A 20,598-nucleotide genomic window follows, 5' to 3' on the forward strand; every position below is an offset into this window, starting at 1 on the left:
CCATCATCATTGGTTTCAGATAGGGCCGCTCCTATCACATGTTAAGAGGCATCTTTCTGATGGATACATCTGCCAGTGGATTCTTCACCTTGTGAATATCCCCCTGCATCGGCAACGTTCGGAAAAATATTTTGTAGCACGCCGGCGTGGACGACGTCACAGGAGCACGACATCGCGCGCGACTCCGACTGACGTCACTGACTCCTTATTAGGCCTAAGTCGGCGTGATGACATCAGTTCCCTTTTTTCTGCGTCGTCGACGCTAACGGTTTCATGGGATCTTCTGTGTTACGGATAGTTACTTTGTTACTATTGTGGACGTTTGTTCTGTATCTGTTTGGTTTTGCTGTCTTCCGTCGAGATGTCAATGAAGAAGACAGGATTTAAGCCTTGCGATTCATGTGGGAGGATGATGTCCATCACTGATCCTCATCGTGACTGTCTATGGTGTCTGGGTTTGGATCACGATGTCAAGGGTTGTCGATCCTGTTAAAAAATGAACCCAAAGGCTCTTTGGGAACGGAAGGCGAAACTTCTAGTTGCCAAAATGAAGGGTAAGGACTCTAAGAGGACTTTGAGGTCAAGATTGAGACGTTCGAAGTCGAAGTTGAAGTCGAGGTCGAGGTCCCGATCGAGGTCGGCGTCAAAGTCGGCTTCGGGTCATGCTTCTGGTTCATCTAAAAAGAAGCATAAGAGAAAGAAGCACAGTTCGAGACACCATCACGGCAGGGAGTCGGACTCGAAAAAGAAGTCATCTTCTCGAAGACATCATAAGGACATGATTTCTCCTTCTCCAGTTCGTACTCCTGAAGGTGGGGCCACGCCTTTACAGTCTCGGGAGCCTACACCGGCTCTGGTATCAAATCCGTCTCCGTATCTGTATCAGTCTTCGGTGCATGATGAAGGAGAAGAAGAAGAAGTTCCTCAGGGATCGACGACTCCGGTACGACGTCCCGAGGAACAAGAGGAACAGGAAGAGTCGAATCCGGTGCAGCCTCCTCGGGAGCAGGCGGTAGGTTCGTACCCTCAATTTCCTGTTCCTGGTCAGGACCCATTGCATTTTCTAAACCCTATGTATGGCGTTTATGCAAGAGCAATGTTCCCCTCTGGTGCACCTGCTGGTCCCATGGGTCCATTGGCTTATAATCTTGGTGTGCCTCAGGCATATGCTCCGGCTCCTTTCCTGCCATTTATGCCGACACCGACTCCACCATGGCATATCTTGGCGCCACCGAGGTTGTCAACTCCGTACACGGCTTCACCGGCTCTGGAGCGACCTCGTGATCCGATTAGAAGTTCGACGCCGGTTCCAGCTTCTCATTCGAAGGCGGCTCCGACTCCTCATTTGACGCCAGATCCGGCTCCATTGGAGTCGGTACCGGAACTGATGACGTCGGTTCGAATAGAGTGGTCGACGCGTAGAGCGCAGCGACTTTTGGAGGAAAGAAATTTTGGTGAAGCTGAGATTGATGAGGGCGAGCTTCAGGATCAGGAGGATTATTTTGAAGAGTTGCATGATGCAAGTGGACTGGAACTTTCACCAGAATTGGAATTGCCCACAGTATCTGATGCTCCTTCTAAGGATGTTACGCCTTACCATGTAGTAATTAAGAAGGCTGCGGAGCTCTCGAATTTGACTTTGCCATCTGTGGAGTACAAGTCGAACATCCTTACTGCAGTTCTCCATTCTCCATCCTCTGTGGTTGAGCCAACTCTTCCATTTACTGAGGCTCTTACTGATCCCATATTGGAGGTATGGAGTAGACCACTTACTACTCCTGCAGTGTCAAAGACAGTAGCAAGGGGCTATAGAGTGGTGCCTGGAGATCCTGAATTCTTGTCCACTCATTCTTTGCCAGAGAGTTTGGTGGTTCAGGCTGCTTACTTGAAAATATCTGCAGGTGCTTTCCCCCAGTTTCCTGGAGATAAAGACTCTAAGAAGTAGGATCAGAATGCTAAGAAGGAGTTTTCGTCAGGCAGTATGGCCCTAAAGTCTACTAATGCTACTTGTCTGCTAGGCCGATATGTCCATGCTTTGATAGATACAGTGAAACAGCTATCGCCAAAGCTTCCTGAGGAGGATAGAAAGAACTTTAATGAAGTAATATCTGACACGCAGGCAGCAGCTCAGCAGGTCATACAAAGTGGTATGGACACAGCAGATTCAGTGGCTAGGATCATGGGGTCTTCGATCGCCACTAGAAGAGCTGCTTGGCTAAAGACTTCCGAGTTTTCTGCGGATGTTCAGGCTACTCTGATGGATTTGCCTTTTGATGGCTCTGGCCTTTTCGGAAAGAAAGCTGATGCTGCTTTGGAAAGGTTTAAGGATAGCAGAGCGACAGCAAGATCTTTGGGTTTGCAGACTATAGGCTCTGTCTCCAAAAGGTACAAGGGTTTTGGAAGGTCTACTTTTCGTTCATTTAAGCAAACCCAGCAGCAACAGCAGCAACAGAATCCTTTGTACCGGTCCTACATAGGCAGACAAAGTGGTCGTCCTCGTGGACGTCAAGCCTCCTCCTCCTCCACTTCCTCCTCTGCTACCCACCCCCCACCTACAACAGCAAAGCAGCCCTAGATCCGCCATTCCGGATCATGCGGGTCCTGTGGGGGGTCGGCTTACTTATTTTCTGCGGGATTGGGAATCGGTTACATCAGATCTTTGGGTTCTCAATCTCATAGAGAATGGGTATGCTCTTCCCTTTCTGGAATTTCCCCCAAATTACCACCCTCCTTGCCAAAGTTTTTGCTCGGAGGACCACCTGTTGCTCCTTCAGGAAGAAGTGAAAGCACTGTTCAAAAAGGGTGCAATAGAGATGGTTCCGGAGCAGGAAAGGGGTCAGGGGTGCTACTCCCGGTATTTCTTGATTTCCAGAAAGGATGGAAGACTTCGTCCAATCCTGGATCTCAGGATCTTGAACTTTTACCTAAAGCAGGAGAAGTTCAAGATGCTGACCCTTGCGCGGGTTCTTCAAGCGCTGATGGAAGAAGACTGGATGGTGTCGATCGACTTGCAGGATGCTTATTTCCATATACCCATTCTGGAGTCGCACAGGAAGTATCTCCGCTTCACGGTGGGATCGCAGCACTACCAGTTTGCGGTTCTACCGTTTGGTTTTACTACTGCGCCTCGAGTCTTCACCAAGGTGATGGCTGTGGTGGCTGCACATCTCAGAAGGTCAGGGATTCCAGTATTCCCTTATCTGGACGATTGGCTGATCAAAGCACAATCTCCGGAGGTAGTGCTCCATCATCTGCAAGAGACAACTCAGTTGTTGCACAGGTTGGGTTTTTCGATAAATGTACCCAAATCTCACCTGGTGCCCTCCCAGTGCAACCTGTTCATAGGTGCGGTACTGGACACAACTGTCTGTTGTGCATTCCCTCCACCTCAAAGGATTCACAACATACAGGAAATTATTCCTTTATTTCGCAATGGAGCGGTTGTTCCAGTCCTGAAGGTCCTTTGTCTGCTCGGTCTGATGGCTTCTTGCATTCTATTGGTCAACCATGCACCCTGGCACATGAGGGCACTCCAGTGGTGCCTCCGCAGGCAGTGGTATCAGCACCAAGGGGTTCTCAGGGAGTCGGTAAGGATCTCCAGAGAAGCTGCGGCGGATCTGTCTTGGTGGGAAGTGGAAGGCAATCTGTCTCAAGGAAAGCCTTTTCAAACTCCTCCATCGGTGGCCACAGTGATAACAGATGCATCCAGTCTAGGGTGGGGTGCTCATCTGGGAGATCTGGAGGTCAAGGGTCTTTGGTCTCCAGAGGAAAGGTTTCTTCACATCAACCTTTTGGAATTGCGGGCAATACGTCTGGCACTGAAGGCCTTCCTCCCCTCCCTTCGCGGTCGGTCGGCTCAAGTCCTGACGGACAACACCACCGCAATGTGGTATGTCAAAAAACAGGGAAGAGTGGGGTCGCAATGTCTCTGCAGAGATGCTCTGCGCCTCTTGTCCTGGGTTCAGGAACATCAGATTTGTCTAGTGGCAAATCATCTGGCCGGAGAACTGAACGTTCGTGCAGACAATCTCAGTCTGCAGTTCTCAGCCGACCATGAGTGGAGGCTTCATCCGGAGGTAGTTCGTTATGTCTTTCGGACATGGGGAACTCCTCAGGTGGACCTGTTTGCCACTCACGAGAACGCTCACTGCCCGTCGTTCTGCAGCCTCCAGTATCCGATGCAGGGAGCCTTAGGGGACGCGTTTCAGTTGAGTTGGGACTCGCAACTCCTCTACGAGTTTCCTCCCATGCCCTTGATTCCTCGGGTTCTGAGGAAGATACGTCAAGACCGGGCCCAAGTTATATTGATCGCCCCGGATTGGCCAAGAAGGGTGTGGTACACAGATCTTCTCCACCTCTCCTCGTGCCCTAAGCTCCGTCTCCCTTTCAGGGCAGACCTCCTCTCTCAGATGGAGGGGCAGGGTCTACACCCCCACCTCCAGACCTTACACCTTCATGCCTGGAGATTGAACGGGCAACCTGAATTCCTTTTCTCTCCCACCTGATGTGGTGGATGTCATTTTATCGGCTAGGCGTGACGCCACAAAGTCCATCTATTCTTATAGGTGGTCTATCCTGGTCCTGGTGTATCCTGGTGTGGAGAAAATTCTGTTGATCCTTTGAGAGCTCGGTTGTCAGAAATACTTCAATTTGCTCTTTCATTGGCGCAGCAGGGTTTTGCTGTAGCTACGGTAAAAGGTTATTTATCAGCTTTATCTGCTTTTATCTGTTTACCGGATCAAACATCTTTGTTTAAATCTCCTGTTGTATTGTGATTTTTAAAGGGTTTAACAAATATGTTTCCTCCTACTCCCTTTATTGTACCTCAATGGGACTTGAACCTAGTTCTTACATATTTAATGTGTTCTCCATTTGAACCTTTACACAGGTGTCCTTTGAGACTTTTGTCTTTCAAGACAGTTTTTCTTGTCACAATTATCTCGGCAAGGAGGGTAAGTGAGCTTCAAGCTCTTAGCTCAAAGCCCCCATTCTTGACCATTCATGCCGAACGAATGGCTCTTAGGACCAGGGCTGCTTTTCTGCCTAAGGTGGTTACTCCATTCCATTTAGGACAGTCCATTACCCTCCCTACCTTCTATCCTCCCCCTCACCCTTCCAAGGAGGAGGAGTGTCTTCACCATCTGGACCCTAAGAGGGCGGTGAGCTTTTACCTTGATAGAACATAAGACTATCGAGTGGATGACCAGCTCTTTGTGGCATTTGCTGGCTGCAAGAAAGGAAGAGCTGTGCACAAGCGCACACTCTCAAAATGGATCATACTTTGCGTCAAGATCTGCTACGCCCTGGCTGGTAAGGAACCTCCAGAGGGTATAAGGGCTCATTCTACTAGAGCAAAGTCATCAACATCTGCTTTGTCTAGGGGTGTTCCTGTAGAGGACATTTGTAGAGCAGCGACATGGGCCTCCACACTTTTGCAAAGCATTACTGCTTGGATAGCGAGGTGAGGAGGGATGGCCATTTTGCGCGCTCTGTCCTACAAGATTTTCTGGTATAGAGGAGTGGACACCCTCCTCCAGGAATGGGGACTGCTGTGTGACTCTATTCACAAGGTGTGGAATCCAGTGGCAGATGTATCCATCAGAAGAACAAGTTACTTACCTTCAGTAACGCTTTTTCTTGTGGATACAGTGTCTGCCTGTGGATTCCTCACATGCCCACCCGCCTCCCCATTGTCCACTCTTCTATATCTGGTTTTATGGCAATGTTAAAATGTATTTATATATTTATATATATATATATATATTTGTATATATATATTGTGTTTTTCATGCATTGTCGTCACACTATGTGTGTTAATTTTGAAGTTTATGTACTGTGTACACTGTATATGTATATATCTACTGTCATTGGACGGTCCGGATGCCTCGAAGGCACGGAAAAAAGGGCGGAACTGATGTCATCACGCCGACGTAGGCCTAATAAGGAGTCGGTGACATCAGTCCGAGTCGCGTGCGATGTCATGCTCCTGTGACGTCGTCCATGCCGGCGTGCTACAAAAGAATTTTCCAAACGTTGCTGACGCAGGGGGATATTCACAAGGTGAGGAATCCACAGGCAGATACTGTATCCACCAGAAAAAGCGTTACCCAAGGTAAGTAACTTGTTCGTCTGCACTATGAACTGCTTTGAATAATCTGGAGCTTTTATAATGGGTGCTGAGCACATTGCTTCCTTCAGATTGTTAAAAACCTTTTGGTAGCTAACTGTCCAGTTTACTTTCTTGGGCATTTTATTAGAGGTCAGTTCTGTGGGGGTTGCCACAATAGTACAATGCCCCTTCTCAATCCTCCTGTAATACTCAGTCAAGTATAGGAATGCCCTGACTTGAGTCTGGGTGGTTGAAGCTACCCAGTCCACATTTGTCTGGATCTTGGGTTGTAAGGGTTGAACTTGGCCTCCACCTACAAGGTGACCAAGTATATACCAGAGCCCTGCCCTATCTGGCACTCGCTTGCTTTGATAGTGAGGCCTGCACTCTGCAGAGCTTCAAGGACCTTTCCAAGGTGGATCAGGTGATCCCGCCAATTGGAGCTGTTGTTCGTATTGAATTTACCTTAAATAAATGAAAAGATAAGAGGCATTTGGCAAATCAGGAACAAGTTGGTTTAATTAAATGTTGCAGCCAGGAGAGCTTGGACCGAGTACGCCTGCTCGAAATTCTTCTGTACAAAGTTTTGGCTGTCAATTTATACAGTTCATAATGTACAATAAAATGATCTCTACATTCCTAAAGAGCATCTTAGTCTTAAATCAATCAAATGTGTACATCCTCTTGACCTCGGGGAGAATTAATTGGGACCAGTGTGCATGTGTCCAGATGTCTGAGATGAGGAGCGCGTGATCACTACCTGTGGTGTGCATGTCGTGTCCTGATTGTGGTTGAATGTACCTATCTACATGTGGTATCTAGCTTTGGCCAAACTTGTTTTATTGGGGCCAATTACCTCTGAACTTGTTTGTGGTGCAACAATCTATCTGTGGAATTGATCAGAGTTTTCCCTGAGTGTATGTTTGCCTTTATTTTATGGGGGACCCCACTTGTGACCTGTTACTCGCTAGGCAGGGGTCAAAGGACCTGCCTGACCATGTATGTCTGACTCAGGGTTGATGGGGAGGGCACTTTGGGTGAATCTAACAACAATGATATGAGTTCATTGGAACTCCTAAGAGCAATATGGCTGCACTGGTATCATTTTTATTGAAATTATCAACACTGAGCATAAAGTTGTAATCTTGTACATCGACATCGTTCTTACCAGTATTGACAAAGTTATGTTTGCTTTGGTCTGAATGTACATTGATATTGCTCATATTGGCTACAATAATATTATCGTATGAGCATGGATTATGACAGACATTGGTTTCATTATTGCGGAGGTTGGCACGGTGTACATTGACATTGCATTGATGGACATTGACTAGATTATGCAGGCACAGGCAATTGCATATGTTCACATTGCATTGACTGATATTGCTGTTGTTAGGCCTGCAGATATCATGACATTCATTGACATGGGGTGAGATTTGGGGACTAAGACCACTGGGCTGGCCCAGGGACTTTCAGAGGCTCAATTACCCCTAACTCTAGCATCTTGCTGACTTTAGCTCTGATGCTTTCCTTTACTTGATCAGATGACTATACAGTTTAATTGACATACTGGCAAAGGTGTCCACATCATGGACCCACCAGTTAGTCTGTAAGGGAAAATAGCTCAGCATATTGCTCCAGGACTTGACTGCAGTCAGATTGCTGTTGTGCAGAGAGGGTGTCTGACAAGATCACTCAACTGACCGATCTTTAGAACAGGTAGAGAGGAGGTCAGTCAAAGGCTTGCTCTCTTCTTCCTGATCCTCATCAGTGACCATCAGAATGGGCGCATCAGCCCTGTCATGATGGGGTTCAGGGCGTTTTGCATTGATGACCCTCTTGGAGTTCCTGCAAGTGTCAAGATCTGAGAGATAGGTGAGCTCCCATCTTCTCTCAAGGATGGGGTAGGGTCCTCTCCTTTTGTCCTGGAGTGCCCTCTGAGCCACAGGCTCCAAAACCTACACCTTCTGCCCTGGTTGAAACTCCACCAGTGCAGCCTTGTGGTCATACCAAAGCTCCGGAGCTCTTGGCTGGCCTCAAGGTTTTTGGATGTCTTTTCCATGCACTCAGCCATCCTTGAAGGTAGGCCAACCACATAGTTCATTATGTCCTGTTTAGGCTCTTTTAGAGGTTTCTCCCAGCCTTCCTTCACAAGACTTTATGATCCCCTTACAGGATGACCAAACAGAACTTCAAATGGGGGAAAACCCACTCCCTTCTGTGAAACCTTTCTGTAGGCAAAATGCAGGCATGGTAGTTAGACATGCCATCTCCTTCTGAGGTTTTCAGGGAGTCTACCAATCATACCTTTCATGGTTTTGTTGCATCTCTCAACTAAACCATTTTTGTGTGGGTGATAGGGGGTGGTGAACTTGTATGTCACCCCACACTCAGCTCACATTGCTTTTAGGTAGCCAGCCATGAAATTACTACCTCTGTCTGACACCACCTTCTTAGGAAAGCCCACTCTAATAAAAATACTAATGAGAGCTTAGGCCACTGCAGGAGCAGTGGCAATCCTTAGGGGAATAGCGTCAGGATACCTGGTGGCCTGATCCACTACCACTAGTATAAATCTGTTCTGTGATGCTGTTGGAGGGTCTAAGGGACCAACAATGTCAGCCTCTACCCTTTTAAAGGGAACCCCAACCACTGGAAGTGGAATTAAGGGGGCCTTTGGGTGGCCATCTGTATTGTCACTGGCTTTGCAGGTGGCACAGGAGTTACAAAACTCCTTCACCTTCTGGGACATACCTGGTCAGTAGAAGTGGGTAACTAACCTACTCCAAGTTTTGGCTTGGCCTCTTACATATGGGGTTGAGGCTTTGAGAGGAAGAGCGGACAAAATAATTGATAGTGCTATTGTAGGGACTTATCGACTCAATCTTCCTCACCAGGCCTCGTCTGCCCAAAATCGCTTAGAGTTCAGCCTTAGGAGGCAGTCTCTTAGTAGTCTGGGTGCTTACTTGAAATTCTTCTACAAGCTAAGGAATGACCCAAGATTTACGTTAAGCTTGTTCAGCGTGAGCTGCCGCCAGCCCATCTCTTCACACAACAAGCATTGTTCTTTAGCTGAGGACTTCCAACGTTTGACTTTTTCTCGGCTTTCTGATTATGTTTTTCGGGTAATGCCGGGCTGTCAGTTTATTCATGAGGACCGATGCTTGTTTATCAAATGTGGAAATATTTAAACAGTTGTGTATCAAAGAGTGCCCAATGGGGAGATCCTCTGTAAGGGTGCATCAGTTGTGACTGAAACAGGAGTAGACCATTCTTGTGAGATGGCTTCTTGTAGACCTTAAACTTAAAGTTGTTGTCTCTGATTTTTTAAATTAAGTCCAAGAATGATACCTCAGTGTGACTGGTGGTATGGTATTTTCCAGTCAACATCTTGCTACATTTATTATCCAACCCCTTAAAAAGATCCCTAACGTGGTCTTCGTCAGGGCAAGTGAAGGTAGCAGCTTCTCTTTGGTGTGCTTGCAAATGATGGACCAAGTTCATACATATTTGACTAATGGACCGTATTAATGCAATCTTGAGATTACGTGCTGCAACAATGTCCTAAACACCATCGGTGAAAGTCTTCCTTAGGGGACCAAAACATCAACGCACATTGATGTTGATTGGAAACATTTTGTAGGTCTAAACCACAACAGGACAGGAGTCTATGTTTCACAAATCCTACTTTTGAGTCAGTCAACATTTGTTTCGTGTGGTAAGACTAACATACTTTTTGTTCACAATTGTCAACAAACACTTTCACTGAGTCAGATTTATGGATCACCTACCTGTTCATTAATACTGACAATAACACAGATTAATTAACCGTTCTTTTGGATTTATTCTTCTATAGAAGTAAAGCTTCCTACTCTGAGGGAACCATTGTTTTCTACAACTTAAATGTTACCCATGTTCCCAAGAATACATTGTTACCACGTAAAAAAAATTCTGGTTCACGTAATTTTACGAAGCACTGCTGCTTGATTGTACAAAAGAAGACATAATTTGTGGTAGGACAGATGGTGTTCTATAACCTTTTCAAAGAAGGTGAGCTTTATTTGCTGCCTTCTAACGTTGTATTACATACTGATGTCTAGTGAGGATTTAAGTATGTGAAACTATTAGAGATGCAGTACTGCAGAAGACTTTCCTGCAACTAAATTTCTCCAGCTCTGGTGTCTTTTCATATGTTCACATGTCACTTTCCCTCCTTCTTGTCTTAATGAAGATCAAAATACGTAATCTTCCTTTCTCTTGAATTGCAAATCTGATATTAAAGATGCTCTTTTGGGGAGTAGATCTAATTCTGCAAAAGCTTGAATCAAGCAATGACATACGTGGATGGCACCAGTAGAAAATTGATGCAGTGTTTTTGTTGTCAATTGATATTTATCTTAACTGCTGAGGATTCCTAGCCTGGCCTGATGAGGCACAATAATTAAAGCATGTTAATGTCTGGAAGATATCAAAGGTGGAAAACTGTAGTTACAGTGAAGTAGCTGTTATTTCTCAGTCTTAAGCGAGGCGTAAGAAGTATGATCAAAGCAGACAAAGGTCAACATGTGCAATGTTCCCAGTCGCCCAAAGGTGTTACACAGTTTAATAGTGTCTGATTATCTGTAAGATGATGTCTGTTAGTTTATGCTGAGTAGGGAGTGCCCCGTGTCTAGTGGTGCTGAAGAAATGTAGTCCACTGCATAAATCTGTAGGGGTGGTTAGTATGTTACATCAAGAGTGTAGAAATAGTGGTAATACTGCTCGACACTGGAAGACCTTATTGCTTATTAGTGGCACTCATCATTTTGTCATGTTGCAACAGTAATTTATTTCTATAAATAGGTATCTTCACTATGATCAATTTCTCTAATTATTGCTTAAATTACAATATTTTATTTCAAAATGTAAGCTTTTCAAGTCATCTTATATAATACAGTTTTTACATATAGTTACATGGGATACAAAATTAATATGCAATGTTCTGTTTTATTAGTATATTGTATATTGGCTTGTTACTTTTTATTAAAATAATTTGGACTAAAATAATCCATAATTTGACTTGTCCAGATGAACATGAAATGCAAGAAGTACTTTCTGGAGAGCAGGAATCCTTACAATCTGAAGGTAAAGTTTCCCTTGATGATTACATCTTTCACAATCAAATACTCTACAGAGAACTTTGATTTAGGTAATCAGTCCAAGGTAGGGTAAAAGATATTCATTTGTTCTCATTCCCTCTTGTAATCTATAATGGTTTTTGCATTATTGCTTTGTTTTATTTTGCAGTATAATTACAAAGTATAATAAAACAAGCACAGGGAAAGCTATGTCTTCAATGTACACAAATGATGTTTACATACAATAGCACTTTTACACCAGATTCATTGACTTTGCAAATGCTTTTATTCATTGTGTTTCTGTTGGAGATGCATTTTGTGTAAATACTAGTGAGTCTTCATACAAGGGCACATATATGCTCAGCTATTGGTGTGGCAGTATATTAGGTGAGCCATTTGGGTGTTTTAAAGGGGTTTTAATCTTGCCTGCATAATGGACATTGAGTGTCGAGTGGTGCTCTCAAGCCACCAAGATTGTGCACGATTTCTATGGATCTTTGCCTTTTCATGCCCTACTTTGTACTCATATGAAGTTCAAAGTCTTTAGTGCTTCCATTGTTTGTATTTTGTCAGTGGACCTGGCCATCAAGTCTTGCAGGATATGGTGGGGAAGTTCAGTCAGCATGTGAAGTTTGAACAGGACCTGTTTGAGAGGCTTCCTTCAAGTCATGTACCCCAAGCAATGAGAAAGCTAATGTTCACACTTTCAGCGAGATAGTTGGCATGCGACATGTTTGAGAGGTCCAAAATTAAGGTGACATATTGCAGCTCATGTGCATTGGTAAGGAAGTCTATCTGAAGGAGAAGCAAATGAGTATGTTGTGCACACATGATTACCTGGCATCTAGGTCAGCAGTATATGCAGCGACATAGGAAATGTAGAATACAACCTTTGAGTTGGCTGGCATGGAGATAACAACTATAGGATGTAACTTGCTGTGGTTCACCACTAATGTTGCACCATTAGCCATTGTCCTACACTGCCCTCTGCTACTGCCTGGCCTATGTATCTCTGGCCACATGAGGCTCCACTCACAATAGTACCTGCTGAGAGCACAGCCAAGGAACACTGTAGCGTGGTGAACGCTTTACCACTGCTGTTTGTAAGAAGCTGCTGTGGGTAGCTTCCCTCAAAACGATGCCAGCTGACGATCCCCTACTGAATTATGAGGAAAAAACCCTCACCTAACATAGTGGCCACATCATCATGGTCATCTAGCAGCTATCTTAGATGAGGAGATTCCCCACACAACCTAATGGGGGTTTCTAACCAGGTTATAGTTAGTGCTCCAGTTTTTTTTCTGCGCCTTGATGTACATGCATGCAACCCACTGATGTCAGGGTGCCTGTATTTTAGTCTGCTCTGTGCTGTCCCTTAGAAAGATCCAAAATGTGAAGGATGTCCCAACAAAACAATAAATAAAGGGAACAAGTGATATCCCTCATTGCACAACATAAGGATATTTAACAACATAAGTTCACCTGGAGACTCTCCCCAGCTCCCCTAGTCAAAATGGCATGCAAAAGGACTGACAGATTCACCATCAATAAACAGCTGTTCTGAAGAATTTTCAAAAATGTGACTAGCAGTCCGATAATCCAGTGGGTAAGCCCCTTTCTGCAAACATGCTCTATTTTTACATTCTTTATTCTTGAATTTTATGTTTACTAAAGTCTGGTACACAACTAAGGATGTGTCTGGCCAGATTAAAACCAATAACAAGTAATCACCAAAAAAGTGTGCACCATCCATCCCTAGGTAAAGCTGAGCTCAAGGAAAAGTGACTTAGAGGTTGAAGATACTCATAAAACGTGTATGATACAAATACAGCCTAGGTTGAAGTATATACCAGAGTTGCTGGGGGTATCCTCAAAGCTCCATCAGGCTTCACCAGCCCACGGGTAGCAACAGATCCCAGAGGCACTGAGGAAGGATCACCATCTGCTTGTGATGCAGTAGAGGTCGGGTGGCAGTCAGCATTAGAGGGCACAATTGAAGCTGCTGAGGTGTGAAGCCAGATTCTCATCAGTATAAGGCACTTGAGTGAATAGACAGAGGGGGTCCAATACTAGCATACAGTAGATTACACTCTCGAATAAAGACTCGCGAGTGAAATTCTACTGAAAACATCCCCTCCTTAAATATGATAGAATTGGCTTACACCCAACTGGCCGGTTTAATTTACTTGTAAGTCCCTATTAAAGTGGCACTACATGGGCCCAGGGCCAGTAAATTAAATGCTATTATTGGGCCTGGAGCACTGATTGTACCACCCACATTAGTAGCCCTTTGAACATGTCTCATGCCTGCCATTGCGCACTGTGTGTGCAATTTATACTGCCATGTCAATTGGGCAAAATAAACCTTCTGCAAGTCGCTAACCTTTCCTTTTTATATATATGTTACCCCAAAGCTAGGCACCGGACAAACCAGATGTCAGGGTGTGATTTTTTTAAAAGGCAGGACATGTACTTTTAAGTTTTACATACCCTGGGAGGGAAAAACGCTCAGATTTGTTTTTTATTACAGCAAGGCCTATCTCTCCTATATGATAACAATTGGATTAATTTATTACAATCTATAAGTATAATTCCCAATTGGGAAGGGATAAGCCCTTCAAGTCTGGAGTCTTTGCGGTCACCTTTTGAAATTCAAACTGATGATGCAGTCAGATTTTTATTTTCAATTCTGTAAATGCCACTTATAGAAAGTTGGCATTTTCTTACTTTCGACATTTGTTGACTGCCGCCGGTCTCTGATCACATGTCTGGGGTGGGTAACAGTTGGGCTTTGTGTAGTCCTCTTAGGCAGCCACTCACAATGGGAGCTTAGGTGTGACTTGATGGGCCTGGCAATATAAGAGGGAGGAGCTGGACCCAACCTCACTTACACCTGAATAGGATGTGTCCTGTCCACACACAAATGGCTTCATATCCTCCTGTAGTGAGTATGGAGCCAGGGCAAGAAGGACCTCTGTGCACTTCAAAGGCCTGTCTTTGAAAACTCACCCACTTCAAAGGCACCACTGGATATAAGTACAGGACCTCGGATACCACCACTTCAGTACATTTCTGAATATGTGGATACTTTGCCAGGAAGAAGGACTGCTGTGCTGCTGAAGGACTGCCACTCTGTTGGACTGCTGATCTGTCGGAATCCTGTTTTGCTGTGCTAACCTGCTGCACCCCTGCCTGGGTGAGACTGGACCTACATCACTTGACCCCACAACCCTGAGTGCCTCTAAGGGCTAGCTTGCTGGCCTCTTGATCGGAAGTCTTGGGGACATAAACTGCTTCCAACCAACGTGCTTCAGCAGCTAAATTCTGCCGTCTGTGAGTCTACCCTGCCAAGTGTTGCTATTCCTAGTCCTGTACCCTTGGAAGTGGGCCTAAGTGGTTTCTCCGGAGGAACCAATGCCTCCTCTGCTGATTGATGCATGCAGCGCATTTGTAAGCAGAACTGATGCATTTCCGCTGTTGCGTTGATTGGACCCGACACAAAAGACACACAGCACCACTGAATCCTGCATCTTGGGCCCGAGCATCGCCTTCGGTGCCTCCACTGTGCAACGCTTTTCCCAGCACAAGCTCCTCGCATCCCACTCCGAGAGCTACCTCGACAATTACGCCAAACCTCTGCATTACAGCTTCACCGCTCATCGAAACAGATGCATCATTTTGGCTGCACCTTGCATCTTCGACACCGTTCTTTCATATCGCAAGCCCCATCAACAGGATCCTCAAATGCCTCAGGACCTAGCACGGCAGCCTTGTTATCCAGCGGGCTACCAACCTGCGGACATCTATCACTATATTCTCATCTGGGCCCATAAACACACTCACACATATAGGCCGGCGAACACCGCTTGGGATCAATTTATAGGGCTAAAATTGTAGGTTTATTTGCTTGTCAATTCTTAAATCTATTACTGATCCGAAGCCCTTTCCATAACTAATGTATCTATTTTAGTTGATTAGGATTTGATGATTATGACATAGGTTCATTTACCTGATTATCTCATTGAATAACCACAGACTGGTAAATGTTAAATCAAATTAATCACAAGAGCAAAACAAATTACAGTGTTTGCTCCATCTTTCAGAGGAAGCATGATCCGTCTAATCAATTTAAAAAAAAGATTTCCCAACAACTAGTACCTCAGGAAATAGAAGATAGAGAGATAAAGCACACTGATACAATACCCAGAATTATATATACCTAGGATGGTGGGAAAATCAGACCCCTCTGGCCAAGAGTAAATGGGCCCCTTAGAAAGATCAGGTGACAGATACTTCAGGACAGATGACCTCTTCAGGATTCGACGCCTGCGTCTCACCCCTCTCTGATACTAACTTCCTCCTTGATTATTCAGCGATCTTCCTCCTATTCTATTACCTCCTTGATTCTTCCACAATCTTCTTCTAATTCTATTTTGCTTTGAAATTCTAAGTCTGCTTTTTCAGGTATTCGATCAGCATTCGGACAGCATCTCGGTCTCTCAGCGTTGTGGCTGCGACTGCTCTAACTAATCTAGCTAACTACCCAATTATACTTTCTTAATGGTATGTACCACCCCTAAATGTTTCAACCTTATAAAACTCCTATTTCTGATTTGACGAGCTGGGGGGATGATCATCACACCATGCTCAGTTTAATACTTTTCCTAAGATCAATTGTTTAAGTTCCCGCCCATTAATTTGTTCTCCAGGCTTTATTTCCCACCCATATTTGTAAACTTTATCGACAACAATGTATACAATTTCACCGTTGTCCATTGAATCTTCAGGATGTTCAGCTGGTTCCCAGGACATGTGTGGAGAATGTCCTTAGACGAGTCTCAAGACTTGAGCTCACTGCTTCGGAGTTGTCCCTCTTGCGCATGCGGGCAAACCCACGTGGGTGTCAGACTTTATCATCTTTCAGAGGCCCAAATATGAACTAATAGAGAGGTCAAAAAACAAAGTAATACATTCAGAATTAAATGATTTCACTGTTTTTCACCTATCTTTACTCTAATCCCAATTACTTATAATGACTATTCATGCATTAGCACTTAATATATAACGCGGTTTAGTTTCAGCAAAGCAGATGCTTAGCCCATGAGTTCCCAAGCGGGTATACTAGATGCTGTTGCTCTAGAAGCAGAGTTTTCCCTCCAAGCGTTTTGACGTCATGCAGCTGACGCATGCGCAGTACATTTTCCCGCGTTCACAGGCATCTTTAATCACACTTGGGTTAATTGTTAGTAAAACACATAGGCAAGCTTCTTCTATCTAGAAATATATGGAATATTGTGCATAATTAGTATTACAAACATTATTAATACTTTGTGACGGGATTATATGAGAGGATTGCGTCCAAGCAAGTCTCTTTTATACGATTCCTTGCTCCCATCAATCCCCTCTCGGATGGCATTTATGCCATCATAAACTACTTATAACCCAACCAAATGCCAACTTTAGCACATCTCAATTCCCTTCTCTGTCTTTTCAATTTCCACTTCATCTTTCTCTTTAATGTTTTTCATTTTCTTGTATAATTCTCCTTTTAATTCTTCAAGCCTAATTTCTTCGTATATTCTCTTCTTTCCCTGTTTATTTACTTCATACTTTCTTCTCCTTCTACAACATTTGCACCAAATCATTATCATTAAACCTGTCATAGTTATTCCGAGTATAGGTAGTATTACTTGAGCTACAACTCCTTTACCAAAGTTAGCAAACCATGACCCTATTGATGTTAGACTATTTGTTAATTTCTTCCATACACTGTCAACTTCCAATGGTTTCAAGTTATCTTCCAATTTTGTAATATTTTTAATGTATTTCCCAATTCCTACACTTTTGTCAGGAATGTAAGTGCAACAATGTTGCGCTTTCAGCATTTTACAGACTTCACCCTCTTTTGCCAATAATATATAAAGGGCAAGTCGATTCTGCAAAACCATCGATATGATCCCAACCATTTCGGTATTGAATCATAAAAAAGCCTCCAGCAGTATCAGTAGATAAACGATCAACTACTGTGGACAATTGACAAATTCTTCGTGAATTCACAATTACTCCCACTGAAGGTATCAATGCACTAAATATGTCTCCTACTATTTCTGAAAAACTAGCTCTCCTCTTACGGAATAGATCATTATTGTTTTCATTGTTTCAGTGATTCTCTTCACATGATAGACTTTAGGAAATTCTATTCCACAATAGCAACTCCATACCATCTTGCAGGTAGCTTGCAATAAGCTTTATTCCACATATGTAATAAATTCCAGGAAATACTGTATCAGTTCCCCCCTTTAATCCCCATCCTCCAATAACCAAGAAGGTATGTTCACATTCACTGGAACCAATAAGTACATTGTTATTATAGTCAGTCTTTAACCTATGGAGACAGATTTTCCCTTTCTTTTCAAAATCTAGGGCCATCGCAGCCCGAGTCTTGCCAAATGTATACATTCTTTCCTTCTCAGCCCATGGTGGAATATGACTTTTCTGTTTGTGGGCTTTCATCTGGAAATCCTGTCTTCTTTCTACTACTAAATTCAAAAATATATTTTCTTCTTTTTTTAGTAAACATGTTAAATTATGCTTATGACCTTCTGCTACATCTATTGCATTTTGTGTTAAGAAAAATTCACCCATGAACTGCGCTGCTAGATTACTAAGTACTGGATTCATATTCTTTCGAACAGGAACCTCTGAAAATATTACATCTAAGTTTGAATAATAATACTGCAGTGTGCCTGTTTTATAGAACAGACTTGTTAAAGCACTACATGGAATGCCATATGTTAGCGATTAATGGTGATATGTGACACTTTCTGCTACTGAAGCTGGTAATTTCCTACATACATAACACTCACTAATTTCCATAGTATCTACTTATTGAAACAATAACTTGGTGAAAACATGTAAATCTGTGTTATTATCTTGTTACCGTGTGATGTGTTTCTGATTCATCTGATGCTTCTAATTGTACTCTATCTCCCTGTAAGTTAGCTAATTTTCCCTTCGTATCTGTACTATTTTTCTTTTCTATGCTCATCAAATATGGTATCCATTTAGTTAAAATTAACCATACTTCAATCACTACTAAAATGCTACATATGCATATTCTAAAACATTTCTTTAAGCAATTTCGTTTTGGTCTTTCAGCAACTCTATCCTTAGCTATTCTTTAGAAGATTTCTCTTCTTTCTTTGCCTTATTTCAGAACTTTTTTAATTTGTTGTATTATTTCAAGGAGGTTTCACTTTTCCTGCATCAATCTGAACAGCAATTATGTATTCGTCACTTTCTTCTTTTAAATCTAAGGTCTCAAGTTCCTCAAAAATCAGATAGGTCCATTCAGGGCCTTTGAATTTATTATTCAGTATTTTTAATCTTTGACTCCTTCGTCTGTGATTCTCATTTGCCTGTCCTGACTGACTAGTGACTTCATTCACTTGGTCAGGTTCTTCATTTATTGTCTTTAAATGATATTTTAATCTTTTGACATATATGTAGGCCAATTATCAGTTTTTCGAACCCTTTTGGTTTGCACTGCACTTTCCCTTTCCTCGTCGCTCTCGAGGGGAGGGTTATTTTATTTACATTATGTTGTGGCACAATTTGGTTTTCTTCATCTTCTGAATCCCTCTCTAACTGATCTAGTTCAGGGCTTCTTATTGTGACATCATTTGCCTGACAGTGTTCTGCTTCTTCTATCTGGCCCTGTTCAGGTTTTACTCTGGTTTGCTCTTCTTCTTCCTGAACTTGTTCTTCTTTTCCTAACTGGTCCTGCTCAGGTCTTATTGCACTTGACTGATTAGCAGCCTGAACATGTTCTTCTAAGTCTATCTGTCCCTCCTCATATCTGTGAATATTTTGGTTCACCTCTGTCTGAGTGGATTTTTCTTTCCTTATCTGTTCATGCTCAGGGTCTCCGACAATCTCAAATTCAATTTCCTGAACTTGTTCTTCTATACCTGTCTGATCCTCTCTAGTTTCTTGCTTTTCTAATTTTGTTCTTCTTGTTCTTATGTTTACATCAGGCATGTCAACCACTGGTATCCAATCCTCCTGACTAGTGCTTGTTTGTTCTTGATCAGTTTCTTCAGAGTCTGTTATTCTAGACTCTTCAACTACACAACCTTCTGCACCCTCAACTTCTGGTATCGGTTGAGGATTTTCCTCATCAGGAGCTGGTACTCTCTTGGTATGACTATCGTAAATCCAGTTAGGCAAACTTGCATATTTCACTGCTATTGTGGTAACCAGTATCACCTGTTTCGGAGTACTCCACCTGGGTGCTAGACATGTTTCTCGGGTGTGATTCTTCACCACCATCTAATTTCCAGCATTTAGATCATGTGCTTCATCAGGCTGCCTTGCAACTGCGTCTTCTCCAACCTGGTGAGAGACAGAACGCACCAGGTCAGCCAATCTTTTACAATAGTCTAATACCAGATCATCAGTTATACTTAATAGTCTTTGTCCTGGTATAAAGGCTATTCTCATTGTTCTTCACATGAGTATTTCATGGAAACTCAACCCTATGTTTCTGTCAGGATTGTTTCTGAGTGCCATTCAATTGTTCTACCACCCCAGAAGCCTCTGGACGGAAAGCACAGTGCAATTTTTGTACAATTCTAAATGCTTCACAGATCAACCGAATTATTTCATTATTAAAGTGAGATCCTCTAACTGATTCCACATCTACTGGAAACCAAAACGAGGTATCAGTTTCCTCAACAATAATTTGGCAACTGTTATACTGTCATTTCTTCTGGTAGGGTATGCCTCCACCCATCGTGAAAACAAACATACTATGACAAGGATGTGCTTCAATCCCTTTCATGGTGATAACTGAATGAAATCAACCTGTAATCTCACAAATGGTCCTTATGCCTTTCCAATTTTTCCCCAACTGACCACTGTCTTCCTACCAGGTTATTCTGTTGACAGATTAAGCATCTCTGGCAAAGGCTCTCTGCGACAGTCCAAAACTTCGGATTGTACCAATCTTGTCTAAAAAGTCTGATCATGGCATCTCTACCTATGTGTGTATTTCCATGGTACATTCTGGCCAATTGTGAGAGCAAGCAGTCTGGCATGACCGGTCTACCATCTGGATAAATCCAAACACCATCTCTGCTCTCCTTTGACATCCTGTTTTTATACAAACTTCCATTTCACTTACTTCCACCTCATCCTGTAAATGTCTTACTTCATCCCATGTTTCTATGGCTGACATAAGCATAAATTGGCATCTGATTCCAGTTGTTTCAATTTTCTTGTTTACTGCCATTTTGGTTTTGGCTCAGTACTTGGCAACTTGGTCAGCATAGCGATTACCAGCAGTCACATACTGCTAAATTCATCAAGCAT

The 20,598-nt window shown here is 43.3% G+C and overlaps 1 protein-coding gene across 3 annotated transcripts in view; it reads left to right on the plus strand.

Moving 5' to 3' along the window:
* Positions 1-20,598, plus strand: part of AK9 (adenylate kinase 9) — a 1,394,796-nt gene that overhangs the window by 315,553 nt on the left and 1,058,645 nt on the right. For all 3 annotated transcript variants that reach the window (XM_086926806.1, XM_086926808.1, XM_086926807.1), the window contains exon 17: positions 11,177-11,233. In XM_086926806.1, the coding sequence (XP_086782932.1) occupies positions 11,177-11,233 (57 nt within the window). The remainder of the gene's footprint in view (positions 1-11,176; positions 11,234-20,598) is intronic.

The sequence above is a fragment of the Lissotriton vulgaris genome, chromosome 6 (genome assembly GCF_964263255.1).
Source record: "Lissotriton vulgaris chromosome 6, aLisVul1.2, whole genome shotgun sequence".
NCBI lineage: Eukaryota > Metazoa > Chordata > Amphibia > Caudata > Salamandridae > Lissotriton > Lissotriton vulgaris.